This window comes from Emys orbicularis, chromosome 17 (genome assembly GCF_028017835.1).
Source record: "Emys orbicularis isolate rEmyOrb1 chromosome 17, rEmyOrb1.hap1, whole genome shotgun sequence".
Classification (NCBI taxonomy): domain Eukaryota; kingdom Metazoa; phylum Chordata; order Testudines; family Emydidae; genus Emys; species Emys orbicularis.
In genome coordinates, this window is record NC_088699.1 from 24,427,976 (window position 1) to 24,448,224 (window position 20,249).

Consider the following 20,249-nt stretch of genomic DNA (forward strand, 5'->3'; position numbering starts at 1 on the left):
TGATATGGTCTCCTCAGTATTCTTGCCAGGAAGTTAAAGAAGTATGGATTGGATGAATGGACTATAAGGTGGATAGAAAGCTGGCTAGATTGTCGGGCTCAACGGGTAGTGATCAACAGCTCAATGTCTAATTGGCAGCCGGTATCAAGTAGAGTGCCCCAAGGGTCAGTCCTGGGGCCGGTTTTGTTCAACATCTTCATTAATTATCTGGATGATGGGATGGATTGCACCCTCAGCAAGTTTGCGGATGACACTAAGTTGCGGTGGAGAGGTAGATACGCTGGAGGGTAGGGATAGGGTCCTGAGTGACCTAGACAAATTGGAGGATTGGGCCAAAAGAAATCTGATGAGGTTCAACAAGAACAAGTGCAGAGTCCTTCACTTAGGACGGAAGAATCCCATGCACTGCTATAGGCTGGGGACCGACTGGGTAAGCGGCAATTCTGCAGAAAAGGACCTGGGGATTACAGTGGACAAGAAGCTGGATATGAGTTAACAGTGTGCCCTTGTTGCCCATATTGGGCTGCATTAGTAGGAGCGTGGCCAGTAGATCAAGGGAAGTGATTATTCCCCTCTAATCGGTACTTGTGAGGCCACATCTGGAGTATTGCATCCAGTTTTGGGCCCCCCACTACAGAAAGGATGTGGACAAATTGGAGAGAGTCCAACGGAGGGCAACAAAATGAACAGGGGGCTGGAGCACATGACTTCTGAGGAGAGGCTGAGGGAACTGGGCTCATTTAGTCTACAGAAGAGAAGAGTGAGGGGGGATTTGATAGCAGCCTTCAACTACCTGAAGGGGGGTTCCAAAGAGGATGGAGCTCGGCTGTTCTCAGTGGTGGCAGATGACAGAACAAGGAGCAATGGTCTCAAGTTGCAGTGGGGGAGGTCTAGGTTGGATATTAGGAAACACTATTTCACTAGGAGGGTGGTGAAGCACTGGAATGCGTTACCTAGGGAGGTGGTGGAGTCTCCTTCCTTGGAGGTTTTTAAGGCCCGGCTTGACAAAGCCCTGGCTGGGATGATTTAGTTGGGGATTGGTCCTGCTTCGAGCAGGCGGTTGGACTAGATGACCTTCTGAGGTCTCTTCCAACCCTAAGCTTCTATAATTCTGATGTCTGAACTCTGAAAACATCCATTCTCAGTTGTTGTCAGTAGCCTGGGGCAACGTGTGGTGTTTATATGCGCGTACACACACACACACACACACACACACACACACACACACACGTCTATATATGAACCCTGAATTGTACAATCCACTGTTCAGAGGTTTGCTAAAAGCAGAGGTGACTAACTTACCCTGATTGTGTTGCAGAGTTTGGCAGGGGAGGTAAAGACTTGTGTTGTCTTCTGTGGTGCCTGTCCCTGAGAAATCAACTGGATACATGGGTTTCCCCTCCCATTCTGATAGGTCCTTGTCCTGCTGCTGGGACTCCAAGTTGGAGGGCGGGACTCGGCACTTCCAAACCACCTGAGAGCCTGAGCAATAGGGCATAGGGGCCGTTGGCAACAGTGGCTGAACTTCTGGGGAGCAGCAGTAGCCAGGGGAGTGGCCATAGTGAATGTGAACATTGCAGTCTTTGTGCACGTCTGAGTCCTCTGAAAGGTGAGCCAGAACAGGCTCCGGGCGGCACTTCCGTTTCCTTCTGTGGTGACGGCTTTGTAAGCCATGTTTCTGTGACAGCGGGAAAGACAATGGACCAGCTGCTCCAGCTTGCCTACTGGCCACCCAGCTGAAGTCAGACCCGTCTGCAGAAGAGGAGAGGTGCTTTGAGAGGTCAGGTCCCTGATGCACACAGGAGACCTGTCCTGACAGAGATGCAGCCTGGGACATTGGGCTGCTTTCAAGAGGCTGTTTGCAGTGACGAGTTTTCTCAGTCCTCTTTTGTGTCCGAGCACTGGGCACAGCCCCAGCAAACCGGGGCTTACGCTGGCTGGGTTCCTGGCCTGATCTCCCAGATGGACACTCTAGGTCTTTCCTGTAGTGATGGTGCCTGTGGTGGTGATAATGGACATGACTCAGTATCTGATTCTTGGCTAATGCAGTGCTGCCAGTCTCCTTCAAGTCCAAAGACCTCGGCCTTGGCTCCCCCGGAGGCTGCAGCTGCTCCTGGCCATTGTCAGTGGAGCTACAGTACACCCAGGGGTCATAGTCACTGCTCAGGGAGCTGCGGAAGGTGGAGCAGCTGCCATGGGTGCCTTGGAGGCTGACATCTGTGCAATTCAACATAGAGTCACTGGAGGAGCCATGACAGGGTCCAGAGCTGGAGTCACTGCCTGGCCCATCAGCCAGGTACCCACTGTGCTCTGTGAGATAGCTCTCCCCTGAGCCACTGCTGTTGTGCTGTCGCCCATGACTGGTTCCCCGACGAAGAGGGGCAGCGTGGTGCTGTCTCGGTACTACCGCAGTCCTGAATCCCAGGCAACGGGCCTGGTGCTGAAGTGGGCAGGTCCTGTGAGAAGATGGCATCTGCCCACATGCTGGAGATTTTCGGTGCTGCTCATTCCCTAGGCCTTGGGCTAGAGAGGGCTGATGGCTGCATGTGGCCCTGGAGCCCACTGGCCTGTATGGCAAATAGTGCATGGTGCTGAAATCCAACTGGGAGAGCTCTGGGGAATGGAAGAAGGGGTTGCCATGGGGGAGCTGCGAAGCAAAGTTCCTGAGCCGCCGCTGGGGGTGGGCCTCTGGGAGGTGATACAGGGCGTGTCCTGGGTGTTGCCGGAAGAGGTGAAGCCGCTGCCCAGGTTCCAGATCCTGGGAATTCTGCCTCAAATGTGCAGGCTGGGCAAAGGCAGCCCCCTCTAGAGAGACAGAAAGGGCATATCCACTATGTATTTGCATCCCATCCCACGGTAACCTGGCAACCTCTCCCCAGAACCCCGCCCACACACCCAGTGCCTGGCAACTAATCTCCAGTGCCTGCCCCCACTCACCCTATGCCTGGCAACCCCTCTCCAGTGCCCCGCCCCACTCACCCAGTGCCTGGCAACCCCTCCCCAGTGCCCCGCCCCACTCACCCAGTGCCTGGCAACCCTTCCCCAGTGCCCCGCCCCACTCACCCCATGCCTGGCAACCCCTCCCCAGTGCCCCGCCCCACTCACCCAGTGCCAGGCTGCCCCTCCCCAGACCCCGCTCACTCGTCCACCTGCCCTGACCCACCTCTCTTCTGTGCCTGATACCCAAACATTCCCTGTCCCCACCAGCACATGGGGACCCTTTTACTGCTTCCCATACAGCCTGATGAGCCTTCCCCTAAACCAGTGCCTCTGGAGACCTTCAGAGAGCTGCACACACAGGTGTGGGTGCAAGAAAACCTATTCGGTGCTGGTTCACAGCCATGCATCTCCCTCACACACAAATTCCCTCGCATGCACACCACAACCCCCCTCCTCCCACGCACCACAAACACTCTCCCCCCCAGACACATAACACCACCCACCCCCACATACACACGACGCCTTCCCCACACGCACCACAAACCCCACACACATAACACCCCCCACACACGCCACAAATCCCCTTCCCCCATACCCAAACAGCCACACACACCACACCTCCCCTGCACAAACACCCCCACATAACACCACACACACACTCCACAAACCCCCTCGCCCCACACGCACTCCCAAACACCCACCCCCACACACACCATGCCCTCCCCCACACCCCCCCACATCCCAAACACCCACATACACACCACAACCCCCCACACACACAACACCACAACCCCCCCACATAACACCCCCCACACACACCACAAACTCCGTCCCCCACACATACACAAACACCCCACCCACACCCCCAAATACCCACATACATACTACACCTTCCCCCCGCACACGACAACCCCCCTCCTCCGACACACATAACATCACACACACACACACCACAAATACCCTCCCACACACACCACAAACACCCCACACACAAAGACACCACAAACACCCTCCCTCCCACACACCACAAACACCCATCCCCACACACCACACACACACACACACCACGAACACCCCCACACACACCACAATTCCCCTCCCCCACCCACCCACACTCTTGCTGGGAGGTGCTTTTCATGGGCGATTTGGCCCCTGCTGGAGCCCTACCAATGATATTGAACATGCAGAGCGGGCAGGTGTGGTGCTGCTGCAGCCAGGGGTCGACACACTCTCTGTGGAACTCATGGGAACAGGAAATAATCCGCAGCTCCTAGACAGAGACAGAGAGAAGGTTTGAGTGGGCAGAGCAAGGTCCCTGGAGGGAGCTGGATTTGGGTGGGGAGATGTCTCTCTCCCTGCTCCATGGATCAGCCTTGATCCCACACTCTGGGCGCTTCCCAATGTATAAAACAAGACCACCGAAGCACCTCTAATGCTGCGAGCTGGCTCTGAGCATACCAGCCCATGCAGTGTCTAAGCTCTGGGGTCCGAGTGGGGCACACATTGAAAAGCCCTCTGGAGGAATGCCCTGTCAGCAGACCTCTGACACCGAGGGCTCCAACAAAGGCCCCAGTGCTGAGTGCAACTGGTGCAGCACCCCTTTGGGAGAGGCATTGCTCAGGGAACCAGGCCCCAACCCGTTAGAAGCTTTCCCCACACCCACAGCTCTCCCTGCAAATGTCCTGGCAGCCAGGCCAGGCCATGGAGCTCTGGAGTCACCTGGTCCTGGAAAGATACAACTGATTCATAGATTCCAAGGCCAGAAGGGACCATTGTGATCATCTAGGCTCACCCCTCCACAAGACAGGCCAGAGAACTTCCCCACAATAATTCCTAGCGCAGATTTTAGAGAAAAACATCCCATCTGGATATAAAAATCATCAGCGATGGAGAATCCACCACAACTCTGGGTAAGTTGTTCCAATGGTTCATTGCTCTCACTGTTAAAAATGCACGCCTTATTTCCAATCTAGCTTCAGCTCCCAGCCATTGGATGGTGTTACTTTTCTCTAAAAAAGAACAGGAGTACTTGTGGCACCTTAGAGACTAACAAATTTATTAGAGCATAAGCTTTCGTGGGCTACAACCCACTTCTTCGGATGCATATAGAGTGAAACATATATTGAGGAGATATATACACACACATACAGAGAGCATGAACAGGTGGGAGTTGTCTTACCAACTCTGAGAGGCCAATTAAGTAAGTTTTTTTTCTCTTACTTAATTGGCCTCTCAGAGTTGGTAAGACAACTCCCACCTGTTCATGCTCTCTGTATGGGTGTGTATATATATCTCCTCAATATATGTTTCACTCTATATGCATCCGAAGAAGTGGGTTGTAGCCCACGAAAGCTTATGCTCTAATAAATTTGTTAGTCTCTAAGGTGCCACAAGTACTCCTGTTCTTTTTGCGGATACAGACTAACACGGCTGCTACTCTGAAACCTGTCATTACTTTTCTCTGTTAGCATGAAGAGCCCCATATCAAATATTTGTTCCCTGTGATCAAGTCACCCCTTAACCTTCCCTGTGTTAACTGATTGCCAGCAGGGGAGCCACGCGCTGTGCCAGCATCATGTCTGAAGGATCCCAATGGCAGCGTGGTGCAGTGACAAAGGCCGGGATACCTGGATAGCAGCCAGGTTCACACACCCAGCGAGAGGATCACCTGAGCATCCTGGAGCAGCCTAGGACAGACCCCCAAAGGACGAAGGCCCATAGTCTCAAAGAGATTTAGGCACCTAATTCCTGATTTCAATGGGAGTTGGGTGCCTAAATCTCTGTGAGGCTCTGGGTTTAAAGCCCTCACAGGCCCCCTCTCCCATGCTGGTGCAGTAGGCAGCAGTGCTGTGCTTGGGCAGGCTTGCTCCAAAGCCCTGCCCCACAGAGCACACTGCTCCTTTTGCCATTTACAGAGAGTCCTGCACAGCTGTGCAGCCCCCCTCCCAACGGCACCTCTGCCTAGAGAGTTCAGAGCCGTGATTGGCCAGACTCGCTATCTGGCTTCCAGCCTACACATACAGCTTGTCCTACCTGGCCCTCGCTGAACTCCTCCAGACAGATAGCGCAGACGGGGGCTGAGCTGCAGCTGCTGGCCGAATCCCTTAGGGCGGCCTGTCGGCACCGGGCCTGGTACTTCCGGATGGCCAACTGGCTGATCGCCTGCATGGTCTGCTGCTGCAAGGAGTCCTGGGAGAAAGGAAAAGAGAGCTAGACTGAAGAGAGGACTGGCCCCTCCTGCACAGCTAGGACAAAGAGACACATGTTCCACCAAATTGCCAGATGTGAAAAGCGAGGGCTCTCCTTTCACCAGCCACGCTGCAGCATCAGGTCTCTGCACCCTACCTGGCAATAAAGGCAGCTGAGACAGACAAAGAGACCTGACAGTTATTCAAGGCAAACCATGCGGCAGCATGACCTAGTTGTCAGAGCAGGACACTGGCCTTCAGGAGACCTGGCTTCTATTCCCGACTCTCCCCTGACTTAGGTTGTGATCTGGGCCCAACCTTCCAAACATGCCCACTAATTCGGAGTCCCTGATGTGGCATGGCGCACCCAACATGAGGTTGAAAATTCAGGCTTTAGCCTCTCTGGGACTCAGCTATATAATGGGAACAATGCTACTCCTCTTTGGGAAGGGGTTTGAAGTCCGCAGGTGAAAGGCCCTACATCAGTGAGCTGTACTGTTACGATTAATGTATTGATGAAAATGGGTTCTTTAGACACATAAGAATAAATACAGTGTCCACAGTTTCCACCAGCTGCAATAAAACAGTGAGGACTCTTAATCCTCACACATAAAGGCCTAAGCTAATCACCTGCTCGACTCAAGAAGGAATTTGCCCCATGGCAAATTAGGGGCAATCTGAGATTTTACAAACTAGCCATTGAACCCTGAACTAGATGAGTCTGTGGCGACTCTTCTGCGAGCCAGGAAGACCGAATGATGCTTTGTCCCAGGGCTGGATTACCCAATAGACAGACTAAGCACGTGCTTAGGGCACCAGCAAAACAGGGGGCACCAAAAAAATGAGATTAAAAAAAAAAAAAAAATTGATATTTGATATTTCAAAAAAAGCATCGAAATAGTCATCATGGGAAAAATCAGAACTTTGTTAGACTTCCTTACACTCCACTACACACTCTTCCCCCATTTTTCTGTTCTCTTTTTATTACTTATCCCCACCTAAACCAGGGGGGCGTCCTACTAACATAGATTTAAATAAAGCAAGGAAATCAGATCCTGTCATGTATTGCAATAAATTTATGTTTTATTATTGATATATTCTTCTGAGTTATACATACTTGATTCGTTTTTTTCTTTCTTATATATATATATATATTATATATATACATAAAAATAGTGTACGTTGTGTAATTTGGTTTTTTTTTAAGTTCAGATAACTGAGATAAGGGGCAGGATGAAATGTAACCAACTGAGTGGAGCACAGAAATGTAAACTGGTGGAAGAAAAGAAACAAAAAACTAGTGAAATTTTCCAAAATCTTCCAAAGCTGACATTTTTCAAAGTGAATCCATCAGAAGCAACATCTTCTCTCAGTAGCACAGACATCGTTCCAAAGCCTGTAGGCGTTTCAGAGACTGACCATTTTTCTATTGGTGAAACAAACACCATTCCAGAACATGTGGATGTGTCAGAGACTGTAATTGATCATCCTACTCCTGGTGGTAAAACAGACATTGTTCTAGAAGGTGTGGATGTGTCAGAGACTGAACCTGCTCATGCTGTAAATAATAGGAGAAAAGATCCTGGTATGTGGGTTGATTTCAGTACCGATGATGTAGCTTACTGGATAGATCGTGGACCAAATGACTGTCAACACCACACTGGGCCATTTGAGAAATCACGTTGGACTTTTACCAATGGCAAACAAACAAGATATTGTCCACAAAAACATATTTTTCGGCATGAAAGCGAATGGTGAGAAATACACTCGAGAATGGCTACTGTATTTACCATCAACAGGGTGAATGGTGTACTGTGTACCGTTTTGTTTGCAAACTTTTTGCATATAAACCTTCAACATCCCGGTTTGCTGCAGATGGATTTAGTGACTGGCGGAATACTGTTTTAATTGAACAACATGAAAATAGCACTACTCACAGAGATTCAATGTTGACATATTTAAATCGAAGTCAGGGCTTTGGATTGACACAAAAATTGGAAGAACAAATTAAAGGGGAGCGTGAATACTGGCAACATGTCTTGCAGCGTGTTATAGCTGTTATTCAAACATTAGCTGAACGTGGTCTGCCTTTCCGGGGATCAGATGACACATTTGGATCATTGCAGAATGGAAATTTCTTGGGATTGTTGGAGCTTGTGGCTCAGTTTGACTCATTTTTAGCAGGCCATATCTCAAAATATGGGAATGCTGGCAAAGGTAACCCATCATACTTATACAAGCCAATATGTGATGAACTCATTGGTCTAATGAGTGACAAAGTTCGTTCAGCTATTGTGGATGAAATAAGTACTGCTGGGTACTTCAGTTTATCTGTTGACTCTACACCTGATCTTTCACATATTGATCAATTGAGTATTGTACTAAGATATATGTCTCCCACAGATGGAAAACCAGTTGAACGATTTATAACATTCCTCAATTTGAAAAGCCACACTGGTGAAGAAATAGCAAATCAAGTACTGCATTATCTGTGCCAAGTTTGCAAAATAGATTTCTCAAAGTGCAGAGATCAATCTTATGACAACTCTGCCAACATGTCAGGGCGTTATCAAGGAATGCAGAAGAAGCTTTTAGAACAGAACAAATATGCCATATTCATACCATATGCCATATTCATAATCATCTAACATTGATGATTACTAACTGCTCCGCAGAACGCTCTTTTTCTCAGCTGAAAAGAATATAAAACCCTCGGAGAACAACAATGTGTCAAGACAGACTTGATTCACTTTCCCTATTGTGTATGGAAGCGGACATGCTTCGTCGAGTTAGCTTCGATGAACTTATCCAGAATTTTGCAATCAGAAAATCTAGAAAGAAGCTATTTTAATTTCAGCATAAATGTAAGTTTTGTGTCATTTTGAAAAATAAAAATTTATTTTACGGTATAGTATTGTTTTTATTTTGAATGACATATGGGGGGGGGCACCATAATTTTTTCAGTGCTTAGGGCCTCTAAAGGTCTTAATCTGGCCCTGCTTTGTCCTCTCTGTTGAGTACAAGTGTTGGGCTATTGGCCCCTTACTGAAACGTAGTGGTTTTTTGGTTGGCCCCCTAGCAAGGAGAAAGGGGACGGGCTGAAGAGGAGTCAGGATCCTGGGACTGACAGGTCCCCAGGGCCAATGGGGAGAGGCCAGCACTCCCAAGTCAGCAGTTAAGAGCCCAGGGCCCATGTTCCCTGTGAGCTGGAGCTGCCGGGGCAGAGCTGGGGAGCCAGAGCAGCAGCCGGAGCGAAGCCCCAGAGCGATAGTGGTGGGGTGAGTCTCCCACTGTCACAGCAGGGTCCTGTGCATCAGTCTAGGCCCTAGGGAGAGAACAAGATACGGGCCCCTTCCAAAAGTCTACCGGGAGGCCATTGAGCACCGGAGCCAGAGGGGGACATGGCTGGCTGGGAGGGCACTAAGTGCCAGCCCTAGAGGGGGACATGGCCTGGGAGGAGGCCGAAGCAAAGGTGCAGAATGGGTTCTGTCACACCGAGTCCAGTCCCGTCTGGGGGCAGTGCCACACCGGACTCATAAATTTGTTGCACTTTAGAGGCTGCTGCACTGAACTGTACTCAAACCAGTTCCTCACCGTGCTGACACTGTGAAGGGCTCTTCGATGCCCAAGGAACAGTTTTGGGTGCACAAATGTTTAAGTGAATTGCAGGGATTGCAGGTTAAAAGGGTAACACGTGCGGTAGGTGTGTCCAGGCGTAGGGGCGCCTCTTCCCTCCTTAGAGTTGCCCATGAAGAGACTGAGGTGAACACCCAGGAACCCCTGGTCTCAGTCCTCCCCGTGTGATGCGAGTCCTGTTCACACAGGGCCAGGAGGGAAGTGCAGGTGGGCAGAACCGGGGTGAAGTTAATCAGGGCGAAGTGAATCAGGGCAGGGACTCAGATCCTTTCGTCACTCGGTTCAGCCAGGGTACTGTGGACATAGAGAAACTCCCCTACTAGGGTCGGACAAATCCCCTGCTTACACAAGGTTGATGAACAGTCAAGATTCAGATAAGTAGCTTTTGAGACATGTGACTTGGAAAAAACAGGACTCCATTTGAGTGCAAGGGTCCCTGTGGCCGCACCCCAATGCAGAATTGATGGTTATGGCTGTGAACATCTTAACTATGGAAAGATCATCTCACTTATACAGCCTGAGGATGGAATATCACAAAAGTCTGTGCCACAAAACGAAAAACTGCCTGTGATGATGTAACTATAGATTGTTTCATAAAACACATGCACAAGGGGCAGATTTACAGTTGCACACAAAACTTTATTTTTGGCAGTCCCTAACATAATTTTTGCATAGAATTTTTGAAGTCGTTTCTTTGTTTGTTTGTTTAGAAAACTGAAAAAGTAAAGACTTCCTTCATCAGCAACTGTAACGACCTCCCACATGGGCCATCAGGGGATTTGGAACTCAAACTCCAGATCCATAGCACAGTACAGCACACTCCTCTCCCATTTGAGTTAAATGGGTTTCCAGTAGCTATGCACCAGCCATCAAAGCAGGTCACAACACACACTTTGCTTGTGGGTTACCCAACTACAGTAACTCCTCACTTAAAGTCATCCCGGTTAACGTTGTTTCGTTGCTGATCAATTAGGGAACATGCTCGTTCAAAGTTGTGCAATGCTCCCTTATAACATCGTCTGGCAGCCGCCTGCTTTGTCCACTGCTTGCAGGAAGAGCAGCCCGTTGGAGCTAGCTGGTGGGGGCTTGGAACCAGGGTGGACTGGCAGCCCCCCTATCAGCTCCCTGCTCCCCTAAGTTCCCTGTGCAGCAGCTGCCCAGCAGGCTATCAATTGCCAGCAGTTCAGCTGTCCCTCCCCCCCACTGCCATGTGCTGCTCTTGCCCTCTGCCTTGGAGCTGCTCCCGGGAGCATCCTGCTTGCTGTGCGGGGGAGGGGGGCTAATGTCAGGGTGTCCCCCTCCCCCCTGCTCCTGCCCCCCACTTACCCCATCTCCATAGAGCGGGGGGGGGGACACGACAGGGCTCAGGACAGAGGGAGCTTGCTCACAGCAGCTGCTGTCTCAACTTGCTGATCTACTTAAAAAGGCAATGTACTTAGAATGGAGTCAGCATACTTAAAGGGGCAATGCACATCTCTCTCTCTCTCACACAGGGTGTGTGTCTCTGTCTCTGTCTGCCATGCTGTCTCCCCTCCCTCCATTCGTGCTGCCTTGTAGAGTGTGAGGCTACATTAACAACAATGTGTTAATCCTTGAGGGCTCAGCGGATTGCTAGTTAATCATTTAGCAGTAAGGCATTCCCTGGGAAATATCCCACCCTCCGACTTCACCACCTTAACCAAGCTTCACAATCATCATTGCTGTGTACAGTATTAAATTGTTTGTTTAAAACTTATACTCTGTGTGTGTGTGTATATATATATATATATATATATATATATATAGTCTTTTGTCCGGTCAAAAAAATTTCCCTGGAACCTAACTTCCCCTATTTACATTAATTCTTATGGGGAAATTGGATTCGCTTAACATCGTTTCGCTTAAAGTGGCATTTTTCAGGAACATAACTACAACGTTAAGCGAGGAGTTACTATATTTGATGAACAGCAGTAGAATGCTAGTAAGCAGGACTCCTGATTTCTATTGCTGGCTAAGGAAGGGGGACGTGGTCTCAAACGGCTTTGTAAAGGTATGCAGGAACCAGCTCATTTTACAGATCAGCTAGCCTTGCACACAACTTTACCCTGAGTTCAGGGCCGGCTCTAGCAAAAAAAAGCGCCGCCCCCCGAGCCTCCCCCCTGCCGAGCGCCGCGCTCCGCGCCGCCCCCCCCCGCCGAGCGCCGCGCCGCCAGAGCCCGCCGAGCGCCCCGTCCCACGGAATGCCGCGCCGCACCGCCGGAACCCCCCGAGCACCGCGGCCCGCGCCGCCCCCCCACCGAGCGCCGCGCCGCCGGAGCGCCCCCGCCCCCCCCCCCGCCACCCCAAGATTGGCCGCCCCTTACCAGGTGCCGCCCCAAGCATGTGCTTGGTTGCCTGGTGCCTGGAGCCGGCCCTGCCTGAGTGGCACTGTGATGTTTGGACAATCACAATAAAACCTGGGCTCCATTCCTAGGTCTGTAAGTGGTGGTATTGTGCAACACATCAGCTACCTTGTTTATAAAAGGGGAAAAGATACTTTTCTGTCTCCTAGGGCATTGGTTTTCAAACTTTTTTTCTGGCGACCCAGTTGAATCGTAGAATCATAGAATATCAGGGTTGGAAGGGACCTCAGGAGGTCATCTAGTCCAACCCCCTGCTCAAAGCAGGACCAATCCCAACTAAATCATCCCAGCCAGGGCTTTGTCAAGCCAGGCCTTAAAAACCTCTAAGGAAGGAGATTCCGCCCCCCCGCCCCAGGTAACCCATTCCAGTGCTTCACCACCCTCCTAGTGAAATAGTGTTTCCTAATATCCAACCTAAACCTTCCCCACTGCAACTTGAGACCATTGCTCCTTGTTCTGTCATCTGCCACCACTGAGAACAGTCTAGATCCATCCTCTTTGGAACCCTCTTTCAGGTAGTTGAAAGCAGCTATCAAATCCCCCCTCATTCTTCTCTTCTGCAGACTAAATAATCCCAGTTCCCTCAGCCTCTCCTCATAAATAATGTGCTCCAGCCCCCTAATCATTTTAGTTGCCCTCCTCTGGACTCTTTCCAATTTTTCCACATCCTTCTTGTAGTGTGGGACCCAAAACTGGACACAGTACTCCAGATGAGGCCTCACCAATGCCGAATAAAGGGGAATGATCACGTCCCTCGATCTGCTGGCAATGCCCCTACTTATACAGCCCAAAATGCCATTAGTTCCCAGTTCCCGGCCAATGGGAATGCGGAGTCGGTGCTCAGAGCGGGGGCAGCACACGGAGTCCCATGGCCCCCCTGCCTAGGAGCCAAACCTGCTGCTGGCTGCTTCCAGGACGCAGCACGGTGTCAGAACAGGCAGGGACTAGCCTACCTTAGCCGGGCAGCACCGCCGACGGGACTTTTAACGGCCTGGTCGGCGGTGCTGACCAGAGCCGCCATGACCCAATGCCTGACATTCCGTGACCCGGTTCTGGGTCGTGACCCGCAGTTTGAAAACCACTGTCATAGGGTAGGGGTACAGAAGGGCTATAAGTGCAAAGAATTAATGGCACTAGAATTACTAATGCCAGTTGCTGGAAGAAAAGAGACTAGAACTCATAGGATCTTGGCTGCCTGCATTTCCCCTGTGCAAGCAGAAAGAGGAGAATCTGGTTTGCCCAAGCCCCATCTGAAGCACTAGCTATGGCCCTGGCACATGTTAGAGGAGGCTGAGTGGGGCGCAGCTCAGTGCAGGTAGAACATTCCCAATCTGGTTGCAAAAGTTCTGACATTGGGAAAAGCTCCTAGTTCTTTTATGGAAAACAGCTGCACCGTTTCCGTTCCAACTTTCAAAAATGTCCAACCTGAGGCAGAGCCCAGACATGAGGAATTTCTGCCTGAGGTGAGTGTTGGGCTACCTCAGCTCTAGGCGTCGCTGCTGCTCCACCTGCAATAATCGTATAATACCCCAAATCTCAACTCCTCTGGGACTTACTTTTCTGGGTACTGAGCTTTCCGTTCTGCTTATCTTTGCTGCTATGTGTCATTTCACTAGAAGACGTGCAAGCTTATCTTTCTATTGAGTCAGAAAAAACTGGTTCTGTCAGAAATGGGGAAGTGCTGAATCTCAGGGCAAGGGCGGGCGGTGTTCTTTGTTCTTTCCATTTTCTAGTGGATTACACTAAAATGTAGCTATTTTTATCTGAGTTGTGGTTGTGGCCAAGGAAGTGACTCAGGACTTTGGGTGCCCAAGCTCAGATGCCTTAAACAGGCCTGGATCACAGAGGTAGCTGCTTAGCCCACTCTGAAATCCAGGCCCATTTCAGGTGTCTCTAGTCACATGTCACTTCTGGATCTCTAGGCCAACAAGGTATTCAGGAACTGGGCTGTCAGGAGTGACTTTGTTATCCTGGAAAAAGGAGAGTTTCCAAATTTGGAAATATTTCTGTACTTGGAAGGTCTTTTATGTAATGTATTGGTTTTCATCCCAAACACTAAAGTATTTCAATCTCTGTAATGTTAGAACTGGCCAGTGACTTCCCCAGGCACCGAGGACAGGGTTAGTTAGTGAGCGGGGGAATTCAGGGCACTTTGCCAACATTTGTGTAAATGGTGCCTGCTCGGGAGAGCTGGTTGGGAAGGTGCTGCAATGCACAGGTACAGCAATGTCTGGGGTGAGTGCAAACCACATATGACGCGACTGGTTCCCAAAACCCAGGGCTGGAGTGTGGCTGCATTGAATCACTACAGGAACCCAGACTGCTCACATCATTTGAGCTGCAGGCTTGTCCCTGCAACGGGACGCTCGCCTTGTGTAGACAGGTCTCCTCTTTCTCAAACACACACACACACACTTTCTCTCACTCTTGTCTCTGCCCCATCACGCCCTTCCTTAGGCTGTGTAGAAGGAGCCCCCATTGCTCCCCTCTTGCTGGTAGAACAGCCTGGTTCTGAGCTGTCGCCACACGGTCTTACCTGAGTCCTGTTCCAGTGACACTTGGTGCGAACGACAAAAATCAGAACGATCACAATGACAGTGCTCAGCACTGTGAGAAGAATCCACACATCATAGTCTGGCTGTTGGAGAGAGACAGAAGATCTGTTACCCTGGTGTCTGTGCCTGGTAAGAATGAGAGCAGGGCAGGCTCCTGATCTCTTCATGATCGTTACCCTTCAGACATATGAGGGGTGCCCGGCCAGACCCACCCTCCCGGCTCTTCACAGGGAAAAGAAAACCAGTCTGAGGTCCTCTCTGCAAATCTCAGCCAGCCCCTCTTGGTGTCTCAGCTCGCTATGCTTTGCTCTGCAGATCAAAGGGCCTGAGCCTGGTACCAGATAAAGAGACAAGACATTTCCTTAGATGACTTGGGAGGTTTCAGAGAGAAATTGCCAATGAGCCGAAGGGGCTTTACAACCTTCACTAGCCGTGGGCAGCCTGAGCCACAGAGGAGGAAGAAGGGCTCCATCTGGCTCTTGCAGAGGGCCAGGGTGTCACCTCCCATGGAAGGGAGGCACAGCGTTGCTCCAGTGCTGGAAAGATTGACCTGGAGTGGAAAGGAGAAGGCGGGTATGACATGTTCCTCACCCATGCTGGCTGCTCTTTAACCTCAATCTTCACATGTGCTTCTCGATTCTTGTTCACGACGCCCATCAGAAGCTCAGCATCATGGCCCCGGATCAGAACCACAGGCTGACTCAGGCCCCTGGGTTTCCTCAGCTGCAAAGAAACAAGCTTGTTCATGAGCTGGCCCAGAGCACAGCCTGAGACATGGGTGTGATGGAGATTTACCAACACCCACCATCGAATATGGTGTGGGGGAATGAGGACTGCTGCCCAGGACAAGAGCTACAATCGCTGCCCAGAACCCATGACATGGTATATTTATTATTGCCCTTCTGCGCCTCCGTCTGCACCAGATGGAAGTGACTCATCCACCCACACCCTGGCTCCTGCCCACCTCTCTGCTCTTGCCTCTACTGCTCCCCTCCCTGCCTCTTTCCTGTCCTTGTCCCTGCCTCTTCTACAGGCACTGCTTGTCTCTTGCTTTCCTCTTTCAACCTCTTCCCCAAAACCGATAGGCTTCACCTCAGAGAGGGGATGATGCTTCATAACCCTTGCAAAAAAATAATAAACACCCTGGCATGTCTCACTGCCTTTACCCCACCTCCTGTCTCCCGCACCGTACGTTGTCTGTCTCAGTTGTAAGCTGTTTGGTGCAGGGCCTTTGCCTTTATACTGTACCTGCAAGTAAAATGTCTAGCCCAATGCCGGACCTCAGGAATGAGTGAATGAATCCACTATGAAAAGTAATGGGGCCAGTGCCCGTGATCAGTGCCACATTCCTTCTTGTGTACAGTGAGATGGGCACAGTCTCTCTAGCCCAAATCTGAGCTTTCTTCGCTAATTCACCTACATTTAATTGGAACTAGATTCTGGTTAGTCGTTATTTGACATAACTAATGCTGCCTGCCTCACGCCCAGTTCAGCAAAAGCAAGGCCTGCTTCCTCCCATGGAACTAGTGGAGGCTGCTCTTAGACTGCACTTGTTACGCCCTGACACAATGTCCGTGGGGAAGGGTCTAGTGTTCTTCTCACTAAAGCAAAGTGTTCTTTGTAGCCAACAGCCACGTTAGTTTATACTCACTTCCCGTGACTCTAGCACCACAGAAAGTGGAGCCTAGTCGTACCTATAGCCTGCAGTTCTCGTGCCGCTTAGCCTGGTGCTATTTTGACTGTAGGCCAAACACTAGCAACCATCATTGACCCCCATTTACACAACAATAACAGCTACTCCACACAGGTCTGAGACTTGCTCCATGCCATTATTCTGTCACATGGGGTGGGAGGAAGCAGCTCCCTTTGTGTGAGACCAACGCAGTTGATCAGCAGCAGAGAAAAGAGCCGGCGAACCCTGAGCTCTTTGCACACAGCTGGAGTTCAGAAGTCTACTTGGATTAATTCTGAAGAGCAGCAATCTCTCCTGAGACTGGATTGTCCCACACCCTCCCACTCCCAAGTCCAGCTCTCTCCAGGTGTCTCCCTACCAACCATGCTCTCTCTCTAAACACCTGATGTACCTCCTTGTGCCCTGACGCTCTCTAGGGACCAGATGTCTCCTTAGGGAACAGATGCTCCTCAGTGACCCTGGGTAAAGTCAGTGTTGTAGATGTTTTACCAGTTGTGAGAGTCTATATGGCTCCCTCATGGATAACGGTTCGGCTGCTAGCATGAGGACTTGGAGGGACTGCACTTGGCAAACTCGATGCCGGAACAGTTTGGCTGCACAGAGCAGGGATTGTGTGCAGAAATGCCTGCTTGGACATCTAGTTGTGCGATGGAGCTACCCCATTAGGGAAAGGCTTTGTGCAAACTGGGCTCTCCGTGTTCAGGATGAGCTGGGGAAAGGTCTCTGTTCTATGGTAGGTGTACTGAATGGAGGAGCCAACCTGCACCATCACCCCTTGCCTCAACCCCAGCTCTGTCCCTCCATTTCTGCAGGTCGTGGCTGGTATGGAGAAGGGGGAGCCTGGACTGGAGCTGTGTGTATTTCAGGACAGGATGGTATCACTGAAGTTTTCCTGAAGGTATCAATAGCATTTGTACCTGGTCAGCAGCGCTTTCATCATCTGTGATGTCGAAGAGGATGGCACGAGCCCCCCGCTCCCCTGCTAGTTTCGCCTGTCCAAAAAAACAGACCAAGAACATGAGTGGATACTTCATGCTGCACTTATGTGTTTTGCAAGGCTCGCTAGCCTAGCAGCAAACGCACAAGATCCAGAGGTTAGAAGCTGAAGTCAGCTAGAAACAAGACATGATATTTTAAAAATGAAGCAGTGACCCGTTGAAGTAGCTTCCCAGGCATGGAAGATTTTCCATCACTTGGAGCCTTGAAATTGAGATTGGCTGTCTCTAAAAGATCCACTCCAGCTGGCCCACAAGTGAGGGCCCAATGCAGGGCTTGCTGGGTGACGGTCTCTGGCCTGTGCCATGCAGGAGGTCTGAATGGCCAATCAGTGGCCTTCACATCTCTGATTGTTACCGCAGGAGACTTTGTACAGTGTGTGGCTACAGCATGATCTCTCAGAGCGTTTGTCTACACTGCAGCTTTGCGTGTGCTTCCCAGTCCAGGTAGATGGACACATGCTAGCTCTGCTTGAGGGAGTGCGCTACAAACAGCATTGTAGCTGGGCTTGCATGGAGGGCAGCTTGGGCTAGCTGTCCGGGGGTCCAGGCGGGCTTGTCCCCCAGCAGCTAGCCTGAGCTGTCGCCTATGCTATCCTCGGCTACACTGATATTTCTAGCATGCTAGTTCCAGCAGAGCTAGCATGTGTCTGTCTACCCCCACTGGGAAGCACACGCCCAGCTGCAGTGTAGACATACCCAGGGTTATATACACCCGTTAGTTCCTAGGTCTCCTTCGTGCCCATTCCCACATTTGCATCAACACACAAATGTACCAATACTCTACAGTACACAGTGTCCAATGCACACACAATTATACACACATGGACACACTCACTTAGGCATCATCACAGCACATGTGCAAACACATGTGAAACACACATGTACATGTACCCAGACATTGTCATGTTTACGTATCCATGCACACATTCATGCTTTAATACTTATAACCGTGCTCACATGACACCCACTCACTTACACACACACACACAGCCATGCCTGTCTGTACACATGCGCATGTACACACACACACTTACACATATACACACACGACTGCAGGCATGCACACACACAGCTATGCCCGTGTCTGTACACATGCACACACACATATACATGTATACACCTACACATGTCTGCATGCACAGACACACATTTCCTTGCGCACACACACACACACGCACTTCATCGTTTCTTCTGATGCTTTCAGTCCAGCACATCCCCACCCCCCTCAGTGCTGAGCTGGGTTTACATCCTGCATGCTTACATGGTGCAAATACGGTGATAGGATGTGAATCCACTTGCTTTCCCCTCTTCCATATAGAAAGCCTCATTTATCCCACAAAACTAAGGGGGAACTGGATCAGGGTTATTGCACATGAAAAGATCAATGGGGCGTTTCAGCTTCCAAAGAGCCAAAAGAAGGGAGGCAGGATGGTGCAGTGGTTAGGGCCCAGGACCTGGGTTCAAGTTCTGACTCTGCCATACAGTCCGTGTGTGACCTTGAGCAAGTCACCTAGCTGCTCTGTGCCTTAGTGCTTAGCTGTGCAGCAGGGTAACAGCCTTGCCCTGCTCCCAGGGGCTGTCTGGATACACTCATTAAAGCCGGTGAATCACTCATGTACTATGGTGATGGGGGCCATACCCTAGACAGGAGAAAGAAGAAAAGAGATTGTCAGACACCTCCACCTCCTGCCTGTCTGCCCTGCCCGCTGTGCCTGAGAGGGGAACAGGTGAGATGGAGGAATAGGGAACTGACCTACCACCTGAGAGAGCAGGAAGGAAAGCACCAGCAAGGGCTCCATCTACGAGAGCGCGGGGAGAGTGTGGTAAGGAGCACGAGGAAGAAGAGCAGCAAGACACCATCAGGGAGCAATGTCCATATGGCAGAGTGAAGGCTGCTTTGGACTAGCCAGTGGGATCTGTTACAGAGGCACATTTCATTGAGCGCTCTTCAGGGTCCCCTCCCTGCATTTCCAGGCAGCTAAGAGGTGTTTTTAATGGCTGCGCTCTCTGGTACAGTTGAATGGGAATGTTACGTAACAACTGTAACTCAACGTTGTCAGTCATTTGGGCTGTTTGTAGCTGGGTAGAACGTCTCACTCAGCCTACATGGAGAGCTCATTCCAAGTCACACTCTCCAGCAAATCTCAAAGAGGCTGAAGGGCCAAGCTAGAGAGCGGGGAGATGGAGAAAGGCACTGAGGTTTCAGTGGCTCCCTCTTCTGTATCCAGGCACTGCCAAATAGAAACCCCTGGAATGGCAGGAGGGGGCCCCTGCCTTGGGAGCCCAGTACGGGCCTCACAGTCACGAAGCACCCGAGTGTCATCTCCTAGGACCCAGCTGGAGAAACAGAGGGGCTGCCACTGGAGTGCTCTTATGGGACCTGATGTGCGAGGGATAAGGGGAAGGGTGAAGCTGTGTAAATCATTGCTGGATTGAGGGGGGTGGGAGCAAAGTGCAGAAGTTGCTGGTTGTGGAGGATCATAGTGTGGGAGGCTGTTGGTTTGGGGGGATTCCAGTACAGAGGTTTCTGATTGGGGGGATGGCAGTCAGGCGGTTGCTGTTTTGGGGGGATCACAGGGCAGGAGGATGCTGGTACCGGATGAGATCACAGTGCAGAGTTGCTGGTTGGGAGGGATCACGGTGCAAAGGTTGCTGTTTTGTGTGTGTGTGTGTGGGGGGGAATTGCAGTAAGAGGTTTCGGGGGGGGGGGGTTGGGCAGGGTAGGGGGAGGATTGCAATGCAGAGGTTGCTGGTCCGTGGAGGATTGCGGTGTTTTGGGGAGATCATAGAACAGGAAGTGCCTAGTTTGAAATGGATCACAGTGCAGGAGGTGGTTGGTTGGAAGGGGATTGCAGTGC

At 50.8% G+C, this 20,249-nt stretch overlaps 1 protein-coding gene across 1 annotated transcript in view; it reads right to left on the reverse strand.

The window, feature by feature from the left end:
• Positions 1-551: 551 nt before the first annotated feature.
• RNF43 (ring finger protein 43) overlaps positions 552-20,249 on the reverse strand; it is a 102,404-nt gene continuing 82,706 nt past the window's right edge. The window contains exons 3-9 of the mRNA XM_065418543.1: positions 17,311-17,385; positions 15,292-15,423; positions 14,682-14,783; positions 5,974-6,129; positions 4,108-4,210; positions 1,303-2,805; positions 552-631 (exon numbers count right to left, since the gene is read on the reverse strand). Coding sequence (XP_065274615.1) covers positions 552-631; positions 1,303-2,805; positions 4,108-4,210; positions 5,974-6,129; positions 14,682-14,783; positions 15,292-15,423; positions 17,311-17,385 — 2,151 coding nt within the window. The remainder of the gene's footprint in view (positions 632-1,302; positions 2,806-4,107; positions 4,211-5,973; positions 6,130-14,681; positions 14,784-15,291; positions 15,424-17,310; positions 17,386-20,249) is intronic.